Here is a 26,296-nt window from a genome sequence, read left to right on the forward strand (position 1 = left end):
ATAATAATAACAAGTTTGTTTTATAGTGATATTTTTCAATACTTCTTCCCTGGCCCTGGTCCTAACTCACTAGAATCACAGAGTAACATCATTGTAATGCAGTATTGTAATTAAAGTAGCTGATAAGATTGTAAAGTCTGGACACAGATAGTGCAGGAGAAACTCACACAGGAAGCAAACAAAAAAGTAGTGCCCATCAGTAGCCATATGTAGATGCCCATGGAGGAAGAAAGCTCTGTGTTTTTGTTAAACTCGGGGCGTGTCTACATAGGTAATTATTTGCACAGCAGCTCAGGGCTTTCTCATGTCCGTTCTGATCGTCGTTCCCTGAAACCCTCCACACATGCCTCCTGAGGCACGTGGAGTGGCTGGGCACAAAGCCAGCCAACAGTGGGATCGCTGTGTGCCCAGCGTCTCCAGGGCTCACATATACACAGTTTTCCACCATCCACCCCACAGTGCTTTAGTCCTTGTGCCTTTCAGCCCTCCTCCTCCCTGCCTCCTGCAGCATGCCTTAATTAGCCTTTTAGTTTTGCTTCTTCATGGGCTGCTCTGCACATTGCAAGATAGATTTTAGCTCACAGGCTGCTCACGTGTACTGACATTATACTGATAAGTCTGAGGCAACAAAGCAAGCAGAAAGATGCCTGTCCAGGTTTAGGCACTATTCATCCTTGTGATGTGATTGTACTACAGCTTTCTAGGCATTTATAGGGTTAAACAAGCATGAACTGAAACATATAAACCAGCTCTACTGGAAGCAAAGAGCATGAAGTGGAATGGTGAAAATAATCTCAGTCTGTTCCTCCAGTCCTGGACTGGAAACTGGATAAAGCTTCCTCCATCTTCTCCAGGATGGTGACTCTCCTGACTTTATGAGGGCCAGCAAGAAGGGGCTCAGTAACAGGGGAGAATGTGCAGCACGGCACCTCTAGCACAGCAAACCCAGTACAAACAATCTGCTACTTCAAAAGCATTAATAGGAGCAGGCCAGGCTTCAGAGTTCCAGGACAAAATGGATAGCAACACACTGAACTAGTGTCAGTTGCCTCAAGCACTGGTGCCTCAACAGGTTCTTTAACAGGCTTATCCAAATTTCTAAAAGTTTGAACTTTAGCAGCAAGAGGGCCCTTGAGGCAGGTGAAATATCCTCCTGCCCTGAGACACAGCACAGATAAGGAAACAAATCAAAGTAATAATTTAGACAATGCTGAAACTATTTTATTTGGGGAAGATTTTGTGTGTGGGCTCTGTGAATTGTCACATACCAGTTAAATTAATCATTACCTTACTATGCCTTTCTTTAGACTCTCCTTAGATTGCTAACTGAGAAAATATTGGGCAAAAAATCCAATTTTCTTTACTTGCAAGCCCCTCTTTTTTCTGGGAAGAACTCAGGCCTGGCATTAATATGCCTTTGATGGAAGACAAAAGTATAGAGTAAATACTTCTGAGTTGATTTGGCACAAGGGACAACTGGCATCAGAGAGAAAATAAGGAAACAAATATATTTTTTTCCCCCCACAAACCACTGTGGACATTTTCTTTGCTTCTGGCTTCTCTTTATATTGTAAATTTACCTGTTCTGCTTCTACAGAATACTGACTCTTTAGCCAAGAGAAATTCCACTGAGCTTTTCATGTGTCTTTGTTTCTTAATATTTATTTTCTTAAGTCTGTTTTGACATTTATTTTTTTCTAGCTACACTAAAACTTTACTGTAAATAATGTGGGGAGTGGTGAGATTTTCACTGCATAAATACATTCTAGGGAGTTTATATTTTTGTGAGGTCTAATTGCTCTCATAAATGTGTCTAATTCTTTTTTCTCAGTAACTGTATTTGTGCAGAACTGATCTGGGGAATTTAAAAATTCTCAAGGCATTAATAATATGCAATGGGATGCTCAAACAATGACATTTCAGTTAAAAATACAGCAAATCAGTAATGTGGCTAAGTATCATCAGCTCCAGGCTCACTAACCAAAATGGAGATAAGAGTTTCTGATGCAGTTTCTTCTCTATTAATCATCAGGGTGTCAAGTCTTGCATTTTGAAAATTGACTATTTAATTCAACTGTGATTATAAACTGGTTTTGACTGCTCAGAAACTGTTAATTATGGGTAGTGAGAGAACTGAGAGGGTGTCATGAGGAATAAAATGGCTTAAATCTGATTTTGCAATAAGAATAAATGAACTGAACCTTGCAATTATGCAAGTGTAGAAACCAGATACCCTGTTTCCAGGGAAGACTGGGGGAATGCAGTAGAATATTTCAATTGCTACAGTTGAAAGCTTAATATGTACCAGCCATGCCTCTCACAATGAAGAGTTCATTAAAAGGCTTGGAGAAAATTGTTTGTAATGATTACCCATAAAAATTATTACTTCAGAGTAATGACCAATTACATGTTAACTAAAAAGGAAAGAGAAGTACTGAAAGAAGCAAACACAGAACTCTTTAGTTACAAGGAAAAAGCAATCTGGATTTCTTTGTAGGACTAACAAAGCTGGATTTTGAAGTTAAAGCTGAGTAGCAAAATACTGAGTGGACAGAGTATGGCACATAAACGAGGTGATTTTTGTGGGCTTGATTTCGGAGAGAAACAGGTAAGAGCAAAAATGACAATACTGGAGTTGTAAACAGAAAGCATCCATTAGATGTTGGGAGGCAGATAAAGCAGTATGGCCCTTTTACTAGTCCTCAATTTCAGACTGTTGGAGACAGCTCACTCGTTATATTTTTAAGTGGAAAAATTAGCAATTACTGAGACATTTAGTACTGCAATTGCAGCACAAAAGGCTAACTTAAAGTAAGCAGGGAATGTGTAGTGTTGAAATAGGTGGTCAGTTTTTAAGTGCAATACAGCTTCTTGTGTTCATTAACAGATTACTGAAATTTTTCTCTTAATATAGAAAATGAGACACTTCACAGAAAAATGATTTTAGTGACTAGTAAACTTTCAGCTGCAGATCAACCTCTTTGAAGAGGTTTATTAGAAATAAAAATCCTACCATTTTATTTGATTTTTTTTATAACAGAGGAATAGAGACAGCTTGTTAGCTGCTAATACAGCTAGGGAACTTACTTTAGTTTTTACAAATACATGTAGATTAAATGGTTAAGTCAAAAGCTAGTAATATAAATATTAATATTTTATATATTTATTTATTTAATATAAAAAATATAGGAGAGGAATGTGTATATTTAATAGTATTTTGCTGATAGTGTCAGCCTTAAAATGATAGTGTGGAAATTAATTTAAAAGTGCTAATCTGAAAATAGCTCCTATAGTCTCACTAAAAGGCAAAATCTTTTTTTACATCATTTCACAAACATGTAGAAAGCAGTGTCGGAGAAAAGCAGCATATGCAATGTGCTTTTAATGCAAACCTGTGAGTGGCCACAATCAAATCCTGAGAATTTGCTAATTTGAGAGACTAAAACTGACATTTGTCTCCAGCTGTCAGGTCTTTTGGTGGTACAAAAGGGAATTTAGAAAAAGAAACCCCCGAAACCTCTGCCTTCTGGGGAAGCGAAGGAATAGATAAAAATACAGCTTCATTTCAAAAGATCTAAAAGCAAACTGACCAGTTTTCGTCCCAACTTTGAAGTTTGCCAGAGCTTCTGGGGTGCCTCTCTAAAGACGCACAACATCCTGAAATCTCACAGTAAAGCAGAAGAAACTGGCCTTTCATCAAAGGTGGTGAAATCCATGGAAAAGGGAACAATGAGGACTGGGTAAAAGAGAAATTATTTATATCAGATAAATTTGCTTTAGAGTAATATTTATGTCAGAATCTCCACAGCATCTATTGGGATGCAGACTGAATGTGTGAGTGGCAGGAAACGAGACTTTGTGGTCTGCCTCAAATTGCTGCAGTAATAAGGCCATACAACACTATCCCCGTTCAGGCTGTTTTCACTGGGGTATGAAGTGTGACTAATCATTTTCTCAATACTAAAGGAAGGACTTAAGGCTTCCTCCACAGACCTGCACCAATGCGGAACCAAAGCTTGTGCTTTGTTAATGAGGCTTTTATCTCTGGAGTTGTCTTAGGTTGATTTTATGTTGAAATGAAAGAAAGCAATAGAAGATAGAGGTGAGGGGATTTTTTAGGCCCTTGTCCGAGAACTGTTCATTGGTATTGCACCTGGCTACTTCAAGTAAGACCTGGGCTTCAGTGTTGTACTTTTGTAACCCCAAATGAATTGCTGAATTCAATTTAGATTGGAACTCCCATGGTGACGTATAACAGCTTTTATTCTGGACATGTTAAGAGTTCTTACCCTGTTTGTTCTGAACCTCTGCACTAGCAATAAGATTCCACTGTCCACATTTTAGGCAGCTGATCTTTGGTCTCAGCTTAATACCTTGCTAGAAGATGTACTTTTCTCTAAAAACATGCACCTTTCTCTTTTTCACTCACTGCCTTTAAAGGCAGTACCTACAGCAGCCCCTAAATTAGCCAGACCCAAGCCCTGACTCCAGTAAGGGATTTGCAGCAGACGAGCTCATTGTCATCTATCTCTGCACAGCAGTGCAAGTGCCTTCTTCTTACCTATGAAGAGCCTGTTTTCCTAATTAGGCTTAGATTTCATCCTGTGCTCCTGGGAGTGGCAGAACTAGAGCTTACAAGAGTTGTGGTCTCTTTCCTTTTGACCTGGAAGCCAAGGTATCCCTTCTCCCTCCTTATTGGCAGGAGTTTTCCTACTCTGTATGACACAGCATGGCACATTACTAATGAATAAAGAAAAGAAAACCACACAGTTTAGAATTTAAAGCCCAGAATATCTTCGTTGTGTAGAATAATGTCAGCTCAGTGAACTAAAGCCCATCAGGCACCAAACTGCCTTGGGCTCACAGTGCTCGGTACTGAAGATAGAAATGTTTTAGTAGATCCCTTCTGAGAGTGTCACAAGAAGTACTGGTCACAGCATTTTAAAAAAGCAGTGAGGTAGATGACGGATTCTAGACAAATCACAGCAAACAGATAAGAGAACTGAACAGCATGAGGATAAATGCACTTTGTCAGCAGTATTAAAGAAAATGGAAGTTGGTGACATTTACTCTTGCTATGTCCTAAATACAAAGGTAGCACAAAATTGCCCCAGTGAGGGACCAGATCTTTAGACCCATCCTAGGTACCTCATTCATAGTATGCTGCTTATTTATTTTTGGAGGAAAAGGAGGAAAAGCTTTCCTGCTTGATAGACTCTGTGAGCCCCTGAATAAGAAGGCAGGTGTCACAAAGGCAGACACATCACAAAATGTTCAGACAAGGATTGCTGAAGGTGAGGAAGCAGCAGTAATTTATTATCACAAGATTTCCCTTTATAATGATCAGAAATCAAAGGGCTCTGAAAACCAGTAAAGGAACAAAAATGATGCTCTCCAACAATTTTTTCTTTCAAGGTCTATTGTCTTTTTTGTCTTCATAATGCAGGTCTTTACTGTGTAAAAATCAGAGGTGCTTGGCTGCAATTTTGATGCCTTTACTCTGAGTCCCTATGTGACTTTGAAGATGCATCAGTTGAACACATACATGCAAGCCAATTCCCATACATATGCTTGAGTGTATTTCTGCAGGTGAATTAATGTCTTTTTATTTGAATATCTACTCCCTTCCTACAGCTGTAGATAGAGAAGGTCTAACTGAGATGACCATTAAATGCCCATGTTCATCATGGAACCTTCCCCGGACTGAGTGATCATTTACAATTTAGAAAATTTTGTTCATTATAAAACAAGAGAACAAGCAATTAATAAATGCTAGATGTACTTTCCTCATTTATTTAAACAAGTGTTGAATTTAAATTTTTATGATTTTTTTTTTTCATAGCCTACTAGTAAATACTATGTAATGAAGTTTGCAAATGAAAACAACTCTATTACCACTAATCTTACTCTAGTATTCTGTTATTACAGCTTTGCTCAGCAGTCCGGAATGATATACTTCAGGGCAAATGAGAAAATGCACAAATTAGATTTTACTGTATAAGAATCAATTTATCATGCATATGTCACAGCTTGATGATATAGCTATGAGATTAATAACCATAACATTAATTTATAATTTCCAGTTCCCAGTATAACAATAATTGTGTAGTCATCCCAGATTTTTATTTTGATTTGCTGTTTCGATCACATCCATTTTTCAACCAGAGTCAGGCCCAGATATTGTGTGTTATATATCATGGGATATCTTGAGGCAGAAGAATGAAATATTCTCTAAAATATTGACCTGTAAGACTCTCCATTTAAATTTTATTTTAAAAATCTGCAAGCTAAACAAGTGAACCCTACCACCTACTTTACCCACTAAAAAGCCAGTATAGCCCATTATTTCTAAATTATGAAATACTTCAATATTACACTTCAAAAAGCTCAGAATGATTGAAGGACTGCTGTGGAAAGCACTATAAGACTAAAATTATTTTGCAATTACATTACTTAATAGCTACAGGGAAGTACTGATATCTAGTGTTAATCCTTTGAAGTTCATTTAGAAGGAAGGAACAGAGAAAACACAATATCCAAGGAATATGAAGATGAATATAGGCATAAATGTCTAATGGAACAAGTTAATTTTTGAAGCGTGTCAGCTGAATTCAGAGAGTTCAAACTAGGAGTGTGGTCCATTGAATGCAGTGGTGCAGCTGTGCCATTGCTGGAGTGAGGCTCTCTGGATTCTCACAGTTGCTTTCAAGAACAGGCACAGTTGATTGTAAAACCAGAATGTCCATGCATTGAGACAGACAAAGGGCAAAGCAAGAAAGCTGGAAAAGATTGGAAGTGGTGGAGTGTGGATTAAGAGTTGGCTGCGTCCTGAAGGATGACTGACTTTTCCTGGGCTCCCCCTGCCTTTTGCAACAGGGGCTTCGTGTGTAACCCACCTGTGTGGGGACTGCACACAACTGCATTTTGCACAGGTTTCCTTAGCGCAGGTACGAGAAATCACAGCTGAACCAAAGTCAGTTGAAAATGTCTTAACCAATAGAGTATTTCTCCTGCTGAACTGGGAGTTTAAAATAATATTTTGAAAGGAGGGGAGTTGAAACTATTTCAGAGGAAATTGAGACAAGATGAAAGCAACATCAAAAATGGTTAAGCCAGACAACTAAAGGGTAATGTCAGCACAGTACTAATAAAGTAAATGCATTTATAAAACACAGCTTTGAACTTCTGAAGCCACAAGAAAGGCTCAATGATTTTTTCCATAATAACATCTTCTGACAAAAGCCTTTTACAGAAACTAAGTGACAAAGATTTAACCAGTAAAAGTTTCAAGACTAAACTTTGCCTTCTCACAACAGTGTAATTAAAAAATTTCCACCTGAAACTCAGAATCCATGAATAAATACTCATGAAAAAATGCTAGTGACAGACCTAAAAGGGCTTGGTAATTTTTATTAGGATATATGTGTTGGTGAATTAATTGTCTTTCCTCCATCAGTTACTTTTTTGATAAGAATTAGTTATATTTCCCAACAATTTGCTATTTTTTCCCTTAAATTGAAACTTTGGTTCCAATCTCTTCCTCTGTGTCTGCCTCTGTCCATTTAAAATTCCTTACCACGGCTACTACCACCATCTGTGGTGTTCAATAATTAAGTCTTTTATTTCAGATATTTTATATATTACAGCAGAAAAGAGCAATGAAACGCTCTTCAGGGTAACTACCAGGAGAGACTCTGCTGTCTATCATCTCATTTGCAGTATGCTAAAAAAGACATATGCCAATTATTTTTGTCTGGACGTACAGTCTGTTCCTATGCCTGAGAAATGGAAATTACCTTTGGTGCAGCACCTGAGGCTCTGAAAGACATTAGTGTTTCCTTTACAAATCTACTTTTTCTGTGTAGTGTATGATCAATTGCTCAGTTGCTGAAACATAGCATCCTTGTGCTTTGTGAGGAATGCGTTTTAAAACAGTCCTTACTTGGAAGTCACTGGGTTAAGAAATCAGTACCTCCAGTAGGAGGCAAGTGATCAACAATAATCCTTCTTTGCTTCTGTTTTTCTGCAGTATTCATGCCACATTTTTAAGAGCTTGTTGAGTCTAACCCCAGGCAGCAGCTCAGACTCCGCCAGCTGCTCACTCCCTCCCCCCAGTCGGGTGGGGGAGAGAATGACAAGGTTATGTGTGAAAAACCTTCTTCCTCCAGCTTCTCTTGCTCTGGAATGGGTCAGCTGGGATCAGCTGTCCTGGCTGCATCCCCTCACAGCTTCTCCTGCGCCCTCAGCTCCTTTGCTGGTGGAGTGGGGTGAGGAGCAGGAAATCCCTTTGCTCTGTGTAAGTGCTTCTCAGTGATACCTGAAATATCCCTGAATTAACAATGCTGTTTCTAGCACCACATTAGCTACTGTGAAGAAAATTAACACCCAAACCAGTACAGAGCTGTTAAGAGACGAAATGGACTTTAATTCAACCTGGTATCTGATTTTCTTGATGTAATGAAATACCACCCTTTTGTTCAGTTCATGTGACACTGTTTTTATTCATTGGCCTGAAGAATTTGGCAGTAAACAGGATGAAAAGTTGTATAATTAGTAAGAGAAAGATGCCAGAAGATGAGGATGTTAATACCCATTCAGAAATAGTTTGATTGTGTGGCTGCTATTAAAAAAGTAACATGATTGCTCCAGAGAACTCAGTAAAAATATAACTGTTGCCTTCAAAAGACTTTGAACAATTTTGCAAACAAGCCAGCATGGGGGGCATTACCACTCCATTAAGCATTTTTCTTCTGATTTTCCCTGACACGAAGTAGAGCACTAGATTTCAGGGGTGACAACCTCCAGAGCATTAAAAACAATCAAGGTCATACGAACTTTGTTCTTTTGAATCACACTGTACAATAGGTTGCTGTAGAGGTAAACTATATCCATTTACAATTTTTGCCTAAGATTCTGTGTACACTTTAATGGAGGCCCTGGGTACATAATTGACTGTGATTGCACAATTTCTTTCCTGGCATTAATGAAAAAACAATCAGATAACACATCTTCCTACCTGTCACTGGGACATGGCTGTGCCAAAGATGTACATGTAGGTGCACTGAAAAAGATGACTTTTTTTCCTAAATGTAGAGGTAGATACCACCCACTGGCCCCTGTTCACTGTTTATTATTGATAATTGGTCTCAATTATTGATAATTGTGAAAAATGAGAAGGGCCCAGGACACGCAGTGTGTGCAGAGGAGCACACGGTTTCTGGTAATCACATGGTACTGCCTATTTCCTTCCTTGTACTTACTGTTATCTTTGGTCCCATAGCTGGCCAGAAAATAGGGGGATTAATAGAAGAACTAATAGGGATGGGATAATGCAGGGAAGAAAGAGTGAGGACTTGAGCCTGATCTATTATGTCTTTGTCTGGAAGACAATTCAATGTCACTACAGATTTGTTCTTAAAGATGAAACAATCTTCAATATAGCAACAGGCTTTTAGAAGCTTTATATATGATGTCATGCCTAAAATAAACCAGGCCTTTTACCCACACTAGAGGCATATTATAAAACTGCTTTTATTCAGTTAAGTGCAACACTTACCTGTAAGCCCAGCGGCTTCTGCTGATAAGAAGGCACTCCAGGATAGGAGGAAAAACAGACCTGTCTCCAACATAGGAAACTCACACAGCTTTGTAAATTTTGTCAAGTGCTAAAAGATTACTAAGGAAAAATAAAAACCCAGCTGTTTTGTAGGCTAAAATTAGCCCAGGTCTGATAAAGGATGAAAGAAAGCAAGCTTCCCCACCATACTCATTTATACGTGTTGAATTTGGGAAAAACTGCACAGCTTCTAACTTATGTCAAGGAGGAAAATCCAGAACAGATTTTAAAGTCAGCTATTTTAAGTACTTTTGTGGAGGCTGAATTAATACTTAGTTGGTTGCATTCTTTTTCCCAGAAAAAAGGAAAACGAAGTAATTTTGTCCAGTGTTATAAACAAACTGGCGTTTGTTTATATTTGTGTGAATGCAAGAAAGATCAAAATCATTGATCTTTCTACAGTAGCATTTTATATGAACTGTAAAACACAAGAAAAAATGCAGGGCAACAGACAGACCTTTCACTTCCAGCTTAGTTAAACTGATGGACTTTTCAGTCACACTGACACAGTGTAGTGTTTCCCTTGTATTTTTGTGTAACTGCTGCTAGCCTGGAGTTCATAAATAAGTTGCTGTACTTAATAAATTCATGTTTTAGCCTCAAAATACTTCAAAACACCTTCCTTAAAATGCAATTATTTACAAATAGGATGATAAAGGCCAGAGTCCTGCCTAAAGTTAAATGTAAAAAAGAAATTTGTAGATTCAGACAAATTACACTTCCTGTCAATTTATGATTTGTCTGTTTGTTTGCAAGCACTTGAGCCTAGAGCGAAAGGTGTCAGGCTCAAACTAAAGATGGTCAGTCTCAGATATTGCATATCATTTCCAACATATATAGATTTGCTCCCTGAAAACAAACCATAAAGGATATTAAAGCTGTGACAACAGCATAAGAGGATCCCATGGCAAATGATCCAGCAAAGATCCCCAGAAAATTTCCCACTGACTGGAAGAAAGCAGCAGCATCAAAAGCATTAGGATTCTCCTTAGGACTGTAAATGGATATAGAGCTGAAAAGAAAACAAAGGGATGGGGGAGAGGGAGAGAAAAAAGGAATAACAAATTCAATCACATTGTAACAATTTTGGAATCAATAATTGAAAATGAACAGTTTTAGGCACGCAAAATGCAAAACAAGACTTCTCTGGGATAACAGCAGATGAGAGCAAAACAGATGGAGACTAGGGAGAGCCAATTTATTTTCATGGTATCACACTGGAAATAGTCTACTGCCAGTCAATAACACTTTTATATTAGAAGTGCCATAAACAATATTGTTTCCAGGCCAACAAAACATTAAAAGGTGGTAGGTGGATAAGAAAACTGCAGGGAAGATAGATAACTTTGAATTATTTATTGGCCATATGTCCTCAGAGCAGTACATATTTGCAAATATCTTTGATAAAAAGTGCATCTCTGTGGCTGAGGTTCAAATGGGTAACACAAATCACAGCAGGTACCACGCGTGCAGCAGCAATTTTATTACAAACCACCAAGTATTTCCTTTCCTGGTGCAACCCTTCATAACCAGAGCTGGAGCTGTAGCAAGAGCTCAGCAATAGGAAACCTTGTGGACAGAATGGATGTTGTCCCTCAGAGAGAAACTGCTGCATTTGTCCAAGGTGATCTCCTGTATCCCACCCCAGAGTGCAGCCACCACAAGCATTTTGGAATGGGAAAGGATGCCACCAAAGCCAAGGGGCTGTGCACTAAATAATTCTTTGAGTGTCTCAGTTGTTATTTGCCACAAGTCAGTTATTACCCAGAACACCAGTAACTCCATGTATATATGTATTTTTTTCTTGTTGAAGTGTTATATTTAGCTGATACAAAATAGCTCTAAGCCTCACAAAATAATTAAGCAACATTTTAGATCCTTATGTTCTCTTGCTTTGAGTACTTTCATGATCCTTGTCACAGAAAATGTGCTGAGCTTGGCGCAGGATTCCAGAATGCACCCTGGATTGCTGGAAAACAATTGGTATTTTAAGAATTAAAAATTTAGAATTTTTAACAAGTTGTGAATATTTTAAGCTTTTGGATATTTAGAATGTGATCCTTGCAGCCTGATGTTCTTCATTTGGAGATAAGGCTTAAAGTCGAAGTTCTGTATAAAAGATTTTCTAAACCATTGCATTGAAATAACGCGAACACGTGAAAACAGTTCTCATGCCTTCAGTCTGCAAAAACGGCACAAGGATTCTCAAGGTGTATGGTGGAGCACCACAGATATGAGGGGTGAATGCTCATGCACTACATGAGGACTAAAATCTGTTCTCTCCAGTTATGCTGATTAGCACCACCACAAATTTAGTGAGATGATTTGTAGTGGAAAGTGCTATTGATACGAGGACACAAAATACTGGTAGCAGATCAGCAACATGTTGCTATCTAAATTTTCAGTCCTTTTTCAAGGGTGACTTTCTTAGACCAGGGGAACAGTTATAATTCTTTGTTTCTCCTGCCTAAAAGCTTGTAGGTGTGTCTTGACAGCAAAGCAGCCACTTGGTTCTTTGATGTTTGTCCCAGCCAAGTACACAGTCTGCAGCTGCTGGTCTGTTTCACTTAGTGAATTATAAATCAGGAAATGACCTTTTGTGCCAGTGGTGCTGTGGCCTGCATTGAGTGGTGAATTCAAACAGGTCCTAAAATCAAGGAAAATGGTTCTATTAGAATGATGGGTATCTGACCATGGTAGGGATGCTCAGTAACAGAAAGGTCTTGACATGGAGTGAAAATGTATTAGTCAAATGTAACCTATAGTCAGTAAATGGTTTTTTATTGAGTATGTCAATCTTAGGGCAAGAAAAGTTGACTTTATTTAGACTGGTTAGGGTTACAGTTTGCCCTCTAATCTACCAACAGGCTTCAGGTATGAAGAAAACTAGAAGAAAGCATGATATTCTTAATGTAGTTAATTCAGGAATGAATATGAAGTGACTCATTCTCACTGAGAAATTTTTCTACTCAGTGTGCCCCCCATGATTTTTTAAAAGCACCATATCACAACATATGCTCATTATGCTAACCATAGTTTCAGGTCTAAATCTTTCCACTGAACTCCTGTTTCCCTGCAGCTCAAAGAATATCTACATCTACTTTTCATTTTGCTTTATTCTGTACTAGAGCTATTTATTTTTCTGGATATGTTTCTTTTTAGCACTAACATTTAATCCTTTCAAGCATCCAAAATACACACTGATTTACCTGGCAGTTTTCCTAGATAAGCTGCAATTTAACAGAACGGGATTTTATCCTGTTTATTCCAGTACTTCCTCCCAAACTAATTATTTGACCTAAAAACACAACTGCAAAGTTTAACACTGGAAAGAACCATAATTAAAATTATAGTGCCTCTACTCTTCTTCCTTTTCCTTGGAGAGCAATTCAAGAGGCCTGCTGGCATGACCTGCCGTCTCTGCTATCTGCTCTTTGTACAGAGGGGTTGATTGCAATTCATTAATAAGAAGTGTGGGAGAGTTTGATACTAAATTTTAAACTGTGTTTAGTTTTCAGAGGCTTTCTAAACACTGAACTAGTTTAAGAAGAAGAAGAAAAAAGAGTTTATTTTTGTAAATTTGTATCAGAGGTGGATTAAGGGAGTCCTCAAAGTAAGTGCAGTAGAGAACTGTTTTCAGAGACTGATAAATGAACAGATTTAATGGCGAAGGCCTGCTTTATTTGCCACCCATAATGAGAAAGAGTGCAGGGATAGGAATTAGAGATTTTTTTTGGCTCCTCACTGAATGCTCAATATATGTATGTCACAGTCCCTACTACCTGTCTGTAAGTGAGCTTGGTAACCTCTGCCTCTCCTTCTGGTTGGAGTCAGGAATAATACTTCACTTCTTGGCTGGTTCTTATAAGGATTAGCCAGCACTTTCTGTATTAGAAAGCTATTTAACAGATCTCTTTTTATTTCCATGTCTTCTGTGTTTCCTTGAGCAAACAACATTGGACAGGGTCAAGTGCTTTCACAGCTTTCAAAAAAGGAAATATAGGCAATACTTATTTATACAATATATTGCAAGTTAGGGTGGTAGCTTTTGCTTGAAGTGGATGAAGGATTAACAGTCTGTGTCAGTAGTACCACGCTAATCATTCCACTTCCCTCCCCTCATCTGTTAAGATCACTTTAGGATGAAAGCTCAGCATGACAAACTCTTTCTACACACTTCATAGGGATCTAATACTAAAGGTCTGCATGACAGAAGGGCTATTGCAATAGAAGGCATCCAGTCATGTTTCCAGTTACATCTTAATTGAGTACTTTTTGCATCTTCAGTTATTCTTAAGCAAAATCTCATTTATTCATAAGATCTTTTTCTTCCTGTTAGTTTTCACAGCCTGTGAGTACAGCACAATGTATTTTCCTTGGAAAAAAGAAATAAAATGGAAAACATTTAGCATTACAGCAGATATTTTTCAGTAATTCATGCAAATTTTTTGAGGAAAAATATGTTGTTGGGGTTAAATCTTGTATCCTACTTTTGTTTCTGTCCAAACCTGATGTACAGAGGGCTAATGTGGCAATATCTCTAAATAAAGAGATATTAGTCAGCTTTAACTAGCAGAACAACATAAAGACTCTCTGTTTTGATATAAGACAAAGTGATGCAACACCTGTATTGGATGAATTTTAGGAAAACACATTATGCTGAAGAAAATACATTCAAGCATCAGAAGGAAAATGTGTGCAAACAGCAGGAAATTTCTAATAGAATTATGTAGAACCAGTTATTAGAAATAACCAGTAAACAGACTGTTTTATTCCTGTCTTCCTCCTGTCTATTTGACCAACATGAAAATAAACAGCTCTGGAGAGGAACATTCGTTTTGCCGGCTAAGCCAAATGGCTTCCTTTAGCCAGGTGCCCTTCTTTCTCCTTGCCACTTCGTCATGTGCCATGTAATACTGCCCAGAAGACAATCAGGAACAACGTGAAGAAAAGAAAAAAATACCTGAAAATACAGGAAGGTCAGATGTTCCCTAAAATACCTTCCTTGAATGAAGTGGGATCTCCCTCAGGTGATAAATAATTATAGCACTACACGGTGATTTCTTCAGCTGCTAATTAAGAAAAATAAAACAGGCCAGAAAAAAGTATTCTAGAGTTCAAGGTTGCTTTTAAGAGAGAAAGAAGGTTATTGTTCCTGAGATTATAATTATACAGAAAAAGGTAGGTCACTACAGCATGTTTGAAAACTTGGATCTTTCAGAGAAGTGGATTGAACCAAACAATTTCTGTTCCCACACAATTTTTGACTGTATACTTTTCCTAAGAGTGTTGGAAGACAGCCGAAAAGTCAGAGCTGTAATTTACCCACAATATGTGCTTGAACTAGAAGCCAGAAGTAAAAGCCCATGCATGGCACCAGACACCCACACCTTCTCTTGGCAAGTCGTAGGCTGGTAGAGCCTTCTTAGGCTTCCTCACAAAAGATCTCACACAGGAAGAGCAAGTAGATGAACTATAAAGATAAAAACAAATGAAGTTTGGGATGTGACTGTGCCAAGCCAGTAAAAGCATGTATGAAGCACAGAAGCTTTGCAGGCAGTTAAGGCAAAGAAGAGACACACCCGGAGCAGGAAGGCTTAAGGAATAGCAGAAGCAGTCAATTTTAACAGTTTTGAAGCAAATGTATGGAGATCTTCTAGACAAAAATTTCAAACAACAAACAAACTTATTGTATTTTTCAGATGTGTTAAAAGAGTGATCAGTACATTAAAAGAACACAGAGGAGTCTTTTGTACATCCTTCTGTATAAAGGAATCTGTCTCCACGGAATTAATTCCTGGCAATATTTGCAAATTTTTAGAAGTTTAAGGTTCCTGAAACAGAGACTTTGCAGAAATATAGATATTAAGATTTCTGTTTACATACATCTTTATATAAGAGCTGAAAAAGAAAAAGAAAAAGGTACTGGTAGTTGAATTACTGCCCAAGTGGCCAGCATTTGAACCTTCATTATAGATACCCAAAATTTTATTCTCCTTGGCAATACAGCACATCATGGTTTTTATTCCACTTATAGCCTGGTTTCATCACACTGCTACTAGTATTATTGTTTTTACTTCTAGAAAAAGGTCTAGCAGTTGTTTTAGAAAATATTTTCTATCTGGGTTTACACTCTGTTTCTTTTTCTCTGTGTCATGGCTTATTTTCTTCCTCTGTTTTCTGACCATACTTTGTTCCTTTTAGGCTTTTCCAGAATTTCTAAAATACTAGAGGACATTTTATCTTGATTACTTTAAACTAAGCTAACACTTACTGTTGTTGTATATGAGCTTTTGTTGTTTTTACACTGTAACTCTTTTCAGTTTTCTTCTGTGTCCAGGCCTGAGCTGACACACAGCAGCAGCTTGTCAGAGAAAACAACAAATAGTTTGTATTGTTCTAGGTAGACTTTCCCTAATGCAGATCTTGGTTCTCATCTACCCCCAAACATCAGGGACTGCAGAAAATCTGTCATTCTCCGTCCTTCTCTGTCTCCCAACCTATTATCCTTAGCAAGTCTGTTCTACCTCCTTAGGGAACCTTGGAAATCATCTATACTGGTGATCCCATTCTTGCCCTAAAATTTCACCACCTTTGCCATAAAAGGACCTGGTATCTCACCCACCTGATGGGGTTGAACTCAGCTTCCCTGGTGCCCAGAAAAAACTCTGCAAGTCCCTACTGACAGAGGTGCTGGACGCCCTGCATCCTTCTGATCCTGCTCAGAACTTGCTCACCACAGGGCTGCAGTCACTACAGACTCATAGAAAGAAGACATGGGATGATAGTTTTGACAATAAGTAATGACCTAATGGGCCTGCAGGCAGAGCAATTTCAAGTCTAACATCATCTCTGATCTGGTGTGGAGCTTCTCTACCCCAGCGCATCTGAGAAATGGTGTGCACTGTCATCTGTACAAGTATCTTAGCTTCTCATTACCTTGTTCCAACCTGTTTTTATCTTTGACAGAAAGACATTCTGATGAACAGCAACATGGGCTTAAAATCTATGTAAAAGAAAACTAAGGCTTTAACAGTAAAATATGTTTGTGTATCTCTGAGGCTCGGCATAGGAATGTTTCATTCTCAAATGACTGCTATTGAGTCTAAATGTCTAATTTTCATAAATCTATTTGGAAATATCACAGTCACAGTGACAACTCTTTCCTGTCCCGTATCTTTGTGAGGAATGAAGCACATCAGCAGAAAACAGATGGCTGATAGTGGGTCATCTGTGACATGTGCTGCATTCTGTGTTATGTGTCTGACTGTCCTTACTTACGAGCTGATGATATCAAAAGGCACATAATTTACATATTCCTGTGCCTGCAAATATGATCCTTTCTCGTTGGATATCAGAACTGTAATCCAACTCACTGTTAAATTCCTATTCTTTTTAAATCTTGCATGAAGAGGAAAGGCCTGTGTGTATCTAGAGCAGCTTGAAGTCTGTCCTCCCAGTTAGGCTTTTTAGTGGCTTCAGCAACTGGGAAGATGCACATAGTGCTAAGAAAGTAGAAACAAAGAATCAACCACCAAGGAAGAGATAAATGTATAAATAAATTATGATTGTATTAATACAAAGAGCTGGACTTCTCCCCTGCCTTGCATCTCTCTGTAATCACTTATGCTTATGCAAAATAGAACTTGCAAGGTAGAAGAGTTTACTGTAAAAAATATGCATTTTTTCTGCAAAGAAAACATGATTGTAAAAGTCACAAACCATCAACACTCTGAGATAACAAGAAACAATGAACAAGGAACAAATTCTTCAGTCAATATCTGGAAGGAAAAATGAAATAGTTTTCTGTGTTATTTAAACCAAATCTGCTGCATGATGCTAATTGTGCCATAAGCGGAATTAGATGTGCTGTGTTAACACTCTTGCTAATGTTGGTCCATGAGCCATCTTTTTGCCTCCCTACCCCTGCCACCGGAGTTGGGAGCTATCGTCCAGTCCCAGCTCTTGCACTTCTAGACCCACCAGCCAAACGTGTAACATGATCTAAAGATCTGTATTTCTCCGATAATAGTGGGCAGCACTTTTCTTCATATACAGCTACATCTCTATCTCCTACTAGCTTTACATTATTCTTCTTCATTATAGCATTCTTCACCTTTGTGTTATCTTTCAATTTTTTACTTGTGAGCCACTAGTCTCCAAAGTTACTTAGAAAAGCGCTGAAAAATATTTATCAGGAACATTTACTCGACCTTCCCTTTACGTGACAGTTCTTCTCATTAGTGCAGGGAGATGAGACCCTGGAATAAGGATTTTCTGTGAAAATGATATATCTCTCTTGAAAGTAAAAAATTGAGTTAATGTGCAACTGCAAGTGTTCTGTCAGCATAGGAAAGAGTTTAATGTGTTCCTGGAGGCCTAATTTGATCTACGCCTCAGGTTTATTTGCACAAAAGTGGCAAAATGTGATACTGTGGGACTTCATTTACTCTACAAACAGAGTGCAAAGAATAAAACAGCAGAGCACATTCACAAGACACTGACTGATGTATCCTTAAGGGGTAGGGAAGGTGATTACTGGAAGAACGGGTAGTCTTAATTTAACCCCCCTTTTTGTACTAAAATTTTTGGGATAACTCAAGGATAAGGTAAAAAAACCTTTAAACTACCCTTGTCTTTTACAGTGACTTCACTCCTGCAAACAAATTATACATTTATCTATGTCCATTGAACTCCACCTGCCTGTTGATAAAATGATGCAGGCTGATAGTTGCCTGCTTGGAGCATTACAACGCTGCAGCAGATTACCAGGAAATCACTGTGATTTACTGTCATCCTGCTCTAGAGGAGAAACTGCCTCAAATTACCCTTACAGTGATGAGTATCTGAAGTAACTCCACTGATTCAGTGCCGTTGTTCTAGATGTACACTGGTGTTACAAAAAAAAGCAGGATATGACCTAAACGCTTCAAGGAAGGTTTTAAGCAGCTTGGTTAGCCATGAAGAGTCCTTTGCTCTTATGGGCAACTAGCAGAGCTTAAATGGAAACAGTTTCCACTAAACCTTTATTAAATAATAATTTTCTTAGAATCACAGAGCCCATGATTTTGTTCAGGAGCAGTTTAAGATTGAAACAACAGAAAATGATGTATATTTTATGCTGATAGTATTCCCTTCATTTAGGATTTGAGTCATTGTCCTAACACTGCAGGAGAACCCACTCGACCTGTGTGCATTGTGACATACCCAGGGATGAATAGCAACATTTCCTTTGAAATGACAGCTGCTTCTTATCCTTCACAAATGCATAGTCCTACTCACTTCACCCTCCTCCAGCATTTAAACCAACTTGTCCCTGAGATTTAGCCAGTTAAACAGTACTACAATACACTGTAATCTTCTCTGAAATCCCCTTGAATGAATGTGAACAAAGGAGTGAGGGACAATATCAGACTGCTTAACTGATGAATGGAAGAACATATACAGCAGGTTCTTATTTAATATTCAAAGGACCTTTTTCTTCTGTGACCTCTGCTTATGAAAATCCTGAGACTGATGCGTTCAAGGGTGGTGCAACCCCTGTCTTTTCACAGATGACATTCCGAATTGAGTACACAGCTCAGTACTCCCAGAGACAGTGAGAGGAAGCTCTAAGTGCCCAGTTTGCCTCACCTCGATGAAAACAGAGTCTTTGCTCACTGCTTCTCTCTTGTTGGTGAGACAGGAAAGGACCCCATTCTCACCACTGGTCTGCCAAGCCTCGGCTGTCCCATGTAACTGCCCTGCTTGAAGTGTAACAGGGCGTGTAAAGCTTACCTAGGAATGTTGAAGAGGAAGGACAGAATTGGAACCATGCTGTTGGGAATATGCTACAAAGAATTGAAAGGTTAAGTGAGAAAGCAGGAAAAGAAAACTATCTTTGTGATTTCTACCAAATGCCAGTTTTTTATTCTACCAGTCATATATTCTATCAGAATTCATTATAAAAATAGAATGTATGAATGCTATGCTTTCATAGATTTTTTTCTCAGGCACAAGGTGTAATTTTGTTTTTTCTTCTGTTTTTCCTCTGTTACCTCCCTGAAATAAATTGTCCATGACACAAAAGTAATTTAATGAAGTCAGACTGTATGATAATTTTTTGCAACAAACCTAGAGCTTAGTACGTATGGGTACTCTTTGTCTTTTAAGAGATTTTTAAGCTACTGTTTGTGTTTAAATTACTATATCCTAGATACAGCTAAATGTGCTGCTAGAGGATGTAGGTAGTCCCTGGAGGAGATGGATGGTCTACTGCCAATACTATGGGGCTGTGCCAAATTTCTGGCCTATCAACAGCCTTGGGCTTCTTCACTTCCAGCACGTGTTCTGTCAGAGATTAAGAAAGGAGCCCCGAGTCTACTGCCTTCACTGAACTTCAGCATCTTTAGGAACCTCTGAACAGAGCAGTACACTGGGGGGCCTGAGGCTGGATGTAATTGACAAATATAAGGTACACTGAATCCCACAAAAATTAGAGTGGAAGTAGTATGAAAGTCTGTCCAAAGTTTTTTCTATTTCAGTGTTCTCCCCAGCTCTGCCTAAGACTTTATAATAATCCTTGGTATGTGGTATATCATCCCTGTATAGTCTGTGCATGCAAAATAGATTCTTTCATAGTCAGAAGGGGGTTAAATAAGAAAAATCTGCATTTCATATGGCTTTTTAATATCTGGAGTACAATTTGTCTATCTCCTCCCCAGATTCTTAGAGATTTTTTTTTTTTTAAAGGATTAATGCTCCAAGAAATATTGTCAATAGATGCAAACAAAATGGTTCACATGATTTCTAATGTGGCCAGACCATACATTAGATGACCCTACCTCAGTCCTGACTTGGAACAACATAACCTTGAGGCTGGTGCCAAACATCCCTCTTTAGCCACATTTTACTCAGGAAAACAGTTCTCTTCTGTCAGGTAACACAGTACAGTGCAAGGGATAGGAAGGGCAGGACAGTTCATTTGGAACTGTTTTGTGTTAGCACTGCAAGCTGCCTATGGAGTTTTCCCTTGCATTAGTCATTATCATGCCTCAAGGATGGGTCACATAATTTTTTCCCCCAATAAAGACACACCCTGTGTTCTCAGTTGTCTCTTTCTGCGCTGCAGTTGAGAACATAGCTGCTATGGGAACAGGATTTTCAGAGCTCCATACCACTATTGATTTTTCCACGTGCCCACCAAACAGCTGATAATTTTTGCCTCTTGCTAATCTGGATTTGAGATGAGCCAGTAATCTAAAGAAGAAAATCTTTTTAATCTCCTGAGCTGTTCAATCCCACCTACATTTCATTATTGAAAATATTTTCTATATTTTTCTTTTAAAAAATGGAACAGCTAGGGTAAAATGACTCGGGCATTGTCTGAATGAATACTATCCTGATAACAAAGCTTCTCTCACAAATATTAGTTCCACTTCTATTGCTTTATAATAAATGGTTGCAGCTGTTGCCAGGGCAATTTTAGTTTTTAAAAATGTATCCAACTGAAGACAAGGAATGCAGCTGTTGTTATGAGAAAGTCTAAAATAAATCCAGATGTGAATTGCATGATCTAGTGTTGGCAGTAATAATGTCAGAAACAAAACATGTTACATGTTTTGTTTTCTTGAGATAATGGAGTTGAGGATGGGGATTTAGACATATTCTGAATTGTAAGTCTCTGTTCCTGATCCAAATATAGCAAATAAACAGAATGAAATTTCACCTTAGAAAGAGGCATTTCATTTGCTAGAAAAGCTGGTCAGCCTTGCATAGAGAGTGGTAGTAATATTCCAGTAGGAAAAAGGGAGGCCTCAAGCTCTCCTCATTTACCTTTCTGCTAATATGCTAACATTTTATTTTTTACATCTTAACAAAAAGAAAAATACCAGCCATGGTAGAAATCCTAAAATTGCAATATTACCTATTGCTTACTACCTTATCACTCTATAGCCTGAAGTTCTTTAAGCTGTTATACCTTTAATGTTAGAACATTAAAACAAAATTACTGGACAGTGCTCTATAAAGAAAGCATAATCCAACAAGTCCCAGTACATGTACTAATAGTTATCCACTGGAAAAATCCACTGTGCTGGGAAGGTAAATAGTCCATTTAAGACTCTTTTGGGAAAAAAATATTTAAAGATAGAATTTCTGAGATGGTGATAGAAGAATAGGTCCAGACTTATTTGAAAGTGAGCTTTACCTCTGGTAAATGCTGACTGAAAAGCAATAGCTCAAAGCATGAGCAGAGAGGTGTTCAGAGGCAGCCTGCGCAGTCTGACAGGGAATGGGACTCGGGCAGGATGGCACATGGGCTGAGAGGTGGCTTTGCATCCGTCTTGTACCTTTTCTCCTTGCCTTGGAGCTGCACAGGCTGCTCTGTCTGAAGCCCTTCGAAACTGGCTCTCCACAGCCTCGGGGGTTCATTTCAGCAGCTTGGGGCTGCAGAGAACAGACACGGGGCCGCTGAACCTTGCGGAAATTGGTTTGCTCAAGCGTTAAGTCAGTGCTGATTATGACACCTGCCAATGCCTCTTGGCAATCTGGAGGATTACTGAACTTCACTCATGGTAAAATTAAACAAAGAGAGGGAATCACCACTTAGGCAGGGAAGTTGATGTGGATAGAATTTCAGTCCCAAATTCTAAAGCAATCAGCATAGTAAAATATTCTTTTTATCCTTAAGGATTATAGCAAGAAGAGAAAACAGTAAACACACAGAAATATACACTCATTCTGTATCTCTGACTTCCATCTTTGGGGATATTTTACTCAAAATAATTGGAAGACTGTATTTTTTTTATCCTTTGTGCAGGAGTTTCAAATGATAAGTCACCTTTAAGCCTTGCTACATAAACAAATGCCACTTGAAGAAAATCTAAAAGTTAATGGGAATCTTCAAAATAATCTGGATAATAAAATCCTACCCACCCTAATTTCCTAAACGTAAACCATTCGATCAAAGATACCTAATACCAAATATACTGGATGAGAGTTTTTGCTTTGATAAGAATTCATTATTCATAAGGACACATGCTAAGGCTTTTGGACACAACTGCCAGCTGATCGTGAATTATTCCTCACTGCCAAGATTGAAAGAGTTAAGGAACATCTTCCTTTGTTAAAATTAAGGTATATGCTATTGGCCTATCCCATGCACTGTGAAAAGGTCACACAGAAATGATAGGCAGCCAAACAGACAATTTTTCCTTCTGGCTTTGTAAAGACTCCATTGATTTATGGACAAACATGTAGTATAACACATTAATTTCCACCACTTAGTTTAAAAATAAATACTTTCCCTAGACAGGAAGTTCTATGAGACTTAAACACAGCTATTAATAAGAGGAAAATAATTCTGCCTAGCTTCATTACCCTCATAATTATTGGAACGTAGGAGTCTTACCTCAGAAACTTTTGCATTCACTCTAACAGTGCACAATGAAAATACTCTCCAAGCTATGGACTAAGTCCTGCTAATGCTAGAAATAAAATATAAAACTGTGAACATCCTATAATGAGAGTTTGGAAATACCTTTAACCTTACTCTCTAGGAATAAAAATACTGTAATAAAGAAGATGTACACTGTTAAATGGCTCAGGAGGCTGAAATTTTCTTCAGGAATATTTTCATCTAGCTGTAACCCTCTCCCAGTGTGTTTGAGGCAGGGAACAGCAGCCTGCTAGGCACTCTATTATTCTCATTTCTCTCACTATTGCTTCTGGCTGTGCTTGCTACAGATCAGTAGAACAATGTGGAAAGAAAGAACTGTTTGATTTCTTTTAAGTGAAAATAAAGTAAACATGAAGTGAATGGGGATACAAAATGAAAATGCTTTAAAGTCTGAAAATTATATCACTTTTGTGAGATTTTGTAATGGAGAAATTACTAAGGGAAAAATGTGAATATCAGTTTATTCAGTGTATTATTGGGATACTACTTTGTTCAAAGTTTTAATCATATTTAAACATTCCTTTTCAAAATCCAAATTCTAGTGTTACTATGACTCCCCAGAAACGTGCTGAAATTTCATTAGGAATCCAGATAACATACACATGTATATTACATTCAGAATATGTAGATCATTATAATTAACAATTAATTAGGGAACATCAGAGTTCCAAACACATTAAGAGCAAACTGATAAAAAGACTGGATGTCTTTCCTTGGTACAATGGTCTTTACAGGGAATGCTCGTAAGTCCCATTGCCCTAAAAACAGCAGAAATGAACCAGCTCTGTCACAATGAGCTCTCTCAGGGCCACTTGCACAAGTGCTGCCCTGAGTCTTTCCTGTCTCTGTCACGGCTCGTGACTTTGCCAAAATGCTACCATTGAGACGTCATGGCCACATTGCATTTGTAATTTCCATGAAGATTTTTTTTTTCTTGTCATTTTTATTTTTTTCCTTGCTAAATTGGCATTCTGTAGAGCCAGTATAGAGAAAATACCTTTGTGCTTATCTTGGACAGAAACCTTACAGCCACATAGTTACAAAGCTTTCTCACTGTACCACTTTGAAATTCAGACTTGTCATTTCTAAGGGGAGGAGAGAGGAAATTACCCATCTGTTTCCTACATATCTTTCGCCCTTGTGAAAATGTGACAAAATTATGCAAATTTTTAAAGGTTTCTGAAATGTTTAGTTGACAAATCTCAGTGGAGATCTGATAAACTTCATCAACTAAAAATCTTCCAAGATCTCATTTTTTTAGGCATGTACCATCTAAAACTTAAATATGTGTTTTTTCCCTGCAACTGGTGGTCCCCAGACTCAGCCAGCTGCTGTCCCCAGCCTTCAGAGCTGACCGTCACATCACCCCTCTTGTCCTTGTTACCTCCTCTGTTTGTCACAACGTAGTAAGAAGGATAGTGAAGAGGTGCTTGCACCAGAAATGAAGTCAGGCTCTCTCTTGGCTTTAGGGTATGAAGGATGTTGGAATTTACAGTCCTAGATTATCTCTAGAAATAATTTCTTTCTATCTCTGATGGGAGACCTAGGCACTGGTGAGTGCAACAGAAGTGGTGGAGTAGGTCATGCAGCTCAGGGGAATGGGTAGAGAGAGATGGGGAAGGTGACCATTGTCTTGTGAAAAGATAAAGGAGAGACAAGGAATGAGATTGAGACCAGTACAAAAGCACATGGAAACAAGGAGAGAGTGGAGCTCTGTAACCACTGGAATAAATTCTAAGAATAGAAATTTGCTGAGTCTCAGCATTTAAGTAGCTGCAAAGTGCAGTAACTAGAGGTTTGCAGTCACTCCTGCTGTGCCTGGCACTGAGGGAAGGCAGCTGGTGCTACTGTTATCAATTATTCTCTTTGCTCAAGTGACAAAAATATATCCTGAAACCGCTAAAGTTCCTAGTCCAAAAGGTGAAATGCACACTGAAATGATGTCTTGGGTATGGAGAGTGGGGGGTTTCTGTGTATGAAAAAATAAACTTAAAAATTACATTTGATTAAAATGTTTACAAAAGGTACCTCTCAATTCCTCATTTGAAAGATATGAAAATTTTTGGGCATTATGTAACTTTTGGATTTTTGATAACATTTGCATTATTTTGATGTGCTTTATGGACAGTTCCCCATGCACAAAGAAAAAAAATTATTTGCACATATGCACATGTAAAAGAATTTCATGGTGTGTTATGTCAGTTTTAACAGCCTCAGTAGCTTAAGGATTTGAGTCTTAAAAGATAAAGGCTTGCAGCAGGAAGCAGTTAACCTGATACTGTTGGTAAAAAAAAAAAAGGCTTAGAGCAGGTCAGAATGATGAAATTCAAATTGAACTGTAGCACAAAGTTCTGGAGGGGTTCACAGAGGGATCACAAGACACATCAGTCTTTCCTGGTGTTCCTGGGTAGCCACAGGAAATAGTCCATTCTCCCACAGTAGGAATGGGTTCTTCCTTCATGTAATCATTACCTGATCGCCAAAGAATAACAGATTTTTTGTGGAGTATCCTGTTGTGAAAAACTCTCGTCTCTTTGAGACAGCTGTGCTCTCCAGTACTGTATTTCTGGGAAGGATTTGGGCAGGGAGTAGGTATTGGTGGCTACCCTGCAAATGAAATGGTGGAAAGGTCTCCCTCACCTTTCTGACACACACTCCTCCTTTGTCTTCTCTGCCAGGAGACATGAACTGTATGTTGATTTATTGCAAGAGCCAGACAGACTCTTACATGCAGTATTTCATCCAGAGAGGATGAAATGAGCTTTCTTTTGGAGTACTTCAAGGGAAATAATATCAATACTATCATTTTAAACTGAAAGGGAGTTGTCTCTGTAAGTAAAATTAGACTCTGTATGCAATTATCTTGCTCTCAGGAAAAATCTGTCTCATTCACTAGAGATAGGTTATCTGGACAAGAAAAAACATCTGGAAGAGCTCAAAAACCAGGCTGACTCGAACCAAGGTGTAGTTCAGTTCTGAAGAGTTCCCAATAGAAATCTTTGAAATGAAGAAGCTTTGATGCCAGTTTGGTCATTTGTAGGGAAAGTGTAGCTAAATAATTGCCACTTAGGTGTGATTTGCAAGGACTGCAAGCAACATTCTTAATTCTGGACTTAAAACTTATGTATCTGTTTGTGTATAAGTGGACAGAGATACCTGCAGCTACTCTGATTTGATTGGGTCTGACAAGTACAGCCATTCCCAGCTGATTTGAGCTAAGCTATATCTTCATAAATCCCTGA

The 26,296-nt window shown here is 38.3% G+C and overlaps 1 protein-coding gene across 2 annotated transcripts in view; it reads right to left on the minus strand.

The window, feature by feature from the left end:
* SLC9A9 (solute carrier family 9 member A9) overlaps window positions 1–26,296 on the minus strand; it is a 178,552-nt gene that overhangs the window by 98,738 nt on the left and 53,518 nt on the right. For both annotated transcript variants that reach the window (XM_032119758.1, XM_032119757.1), the window contains exons 7-8: window positions 10,490–10,628; window positions 9,557–9,662 (exon numbers count right to left, since the gene is read on the minus strand). In XM_032119758.1, coding sequence (XP_031975649.1) covers window positions 9,557–9,662; window positions 10,490–10,628 — 245 coding nt within the window. The remainder of the gene's footprint in view (window positions 1–9,556; window positions 9,663–10,489; window positions 10,629–26,296) is intronic.

The sequence above is a fragment of the Corvus moneduloides genome, chromosome 10, assembly GCF_009650955.1.
Source record: "Corvus moneduloides isolate bCorMon1 chromosome 10, bCorMon1.pri, whole genome shotgun sequence".
Taxonomy (NCBI): Eukaryota; Metazoa; Chordata; class Aves; order Passeriformes; family Corvidae; genus Corvus; species Corvus moneduloides.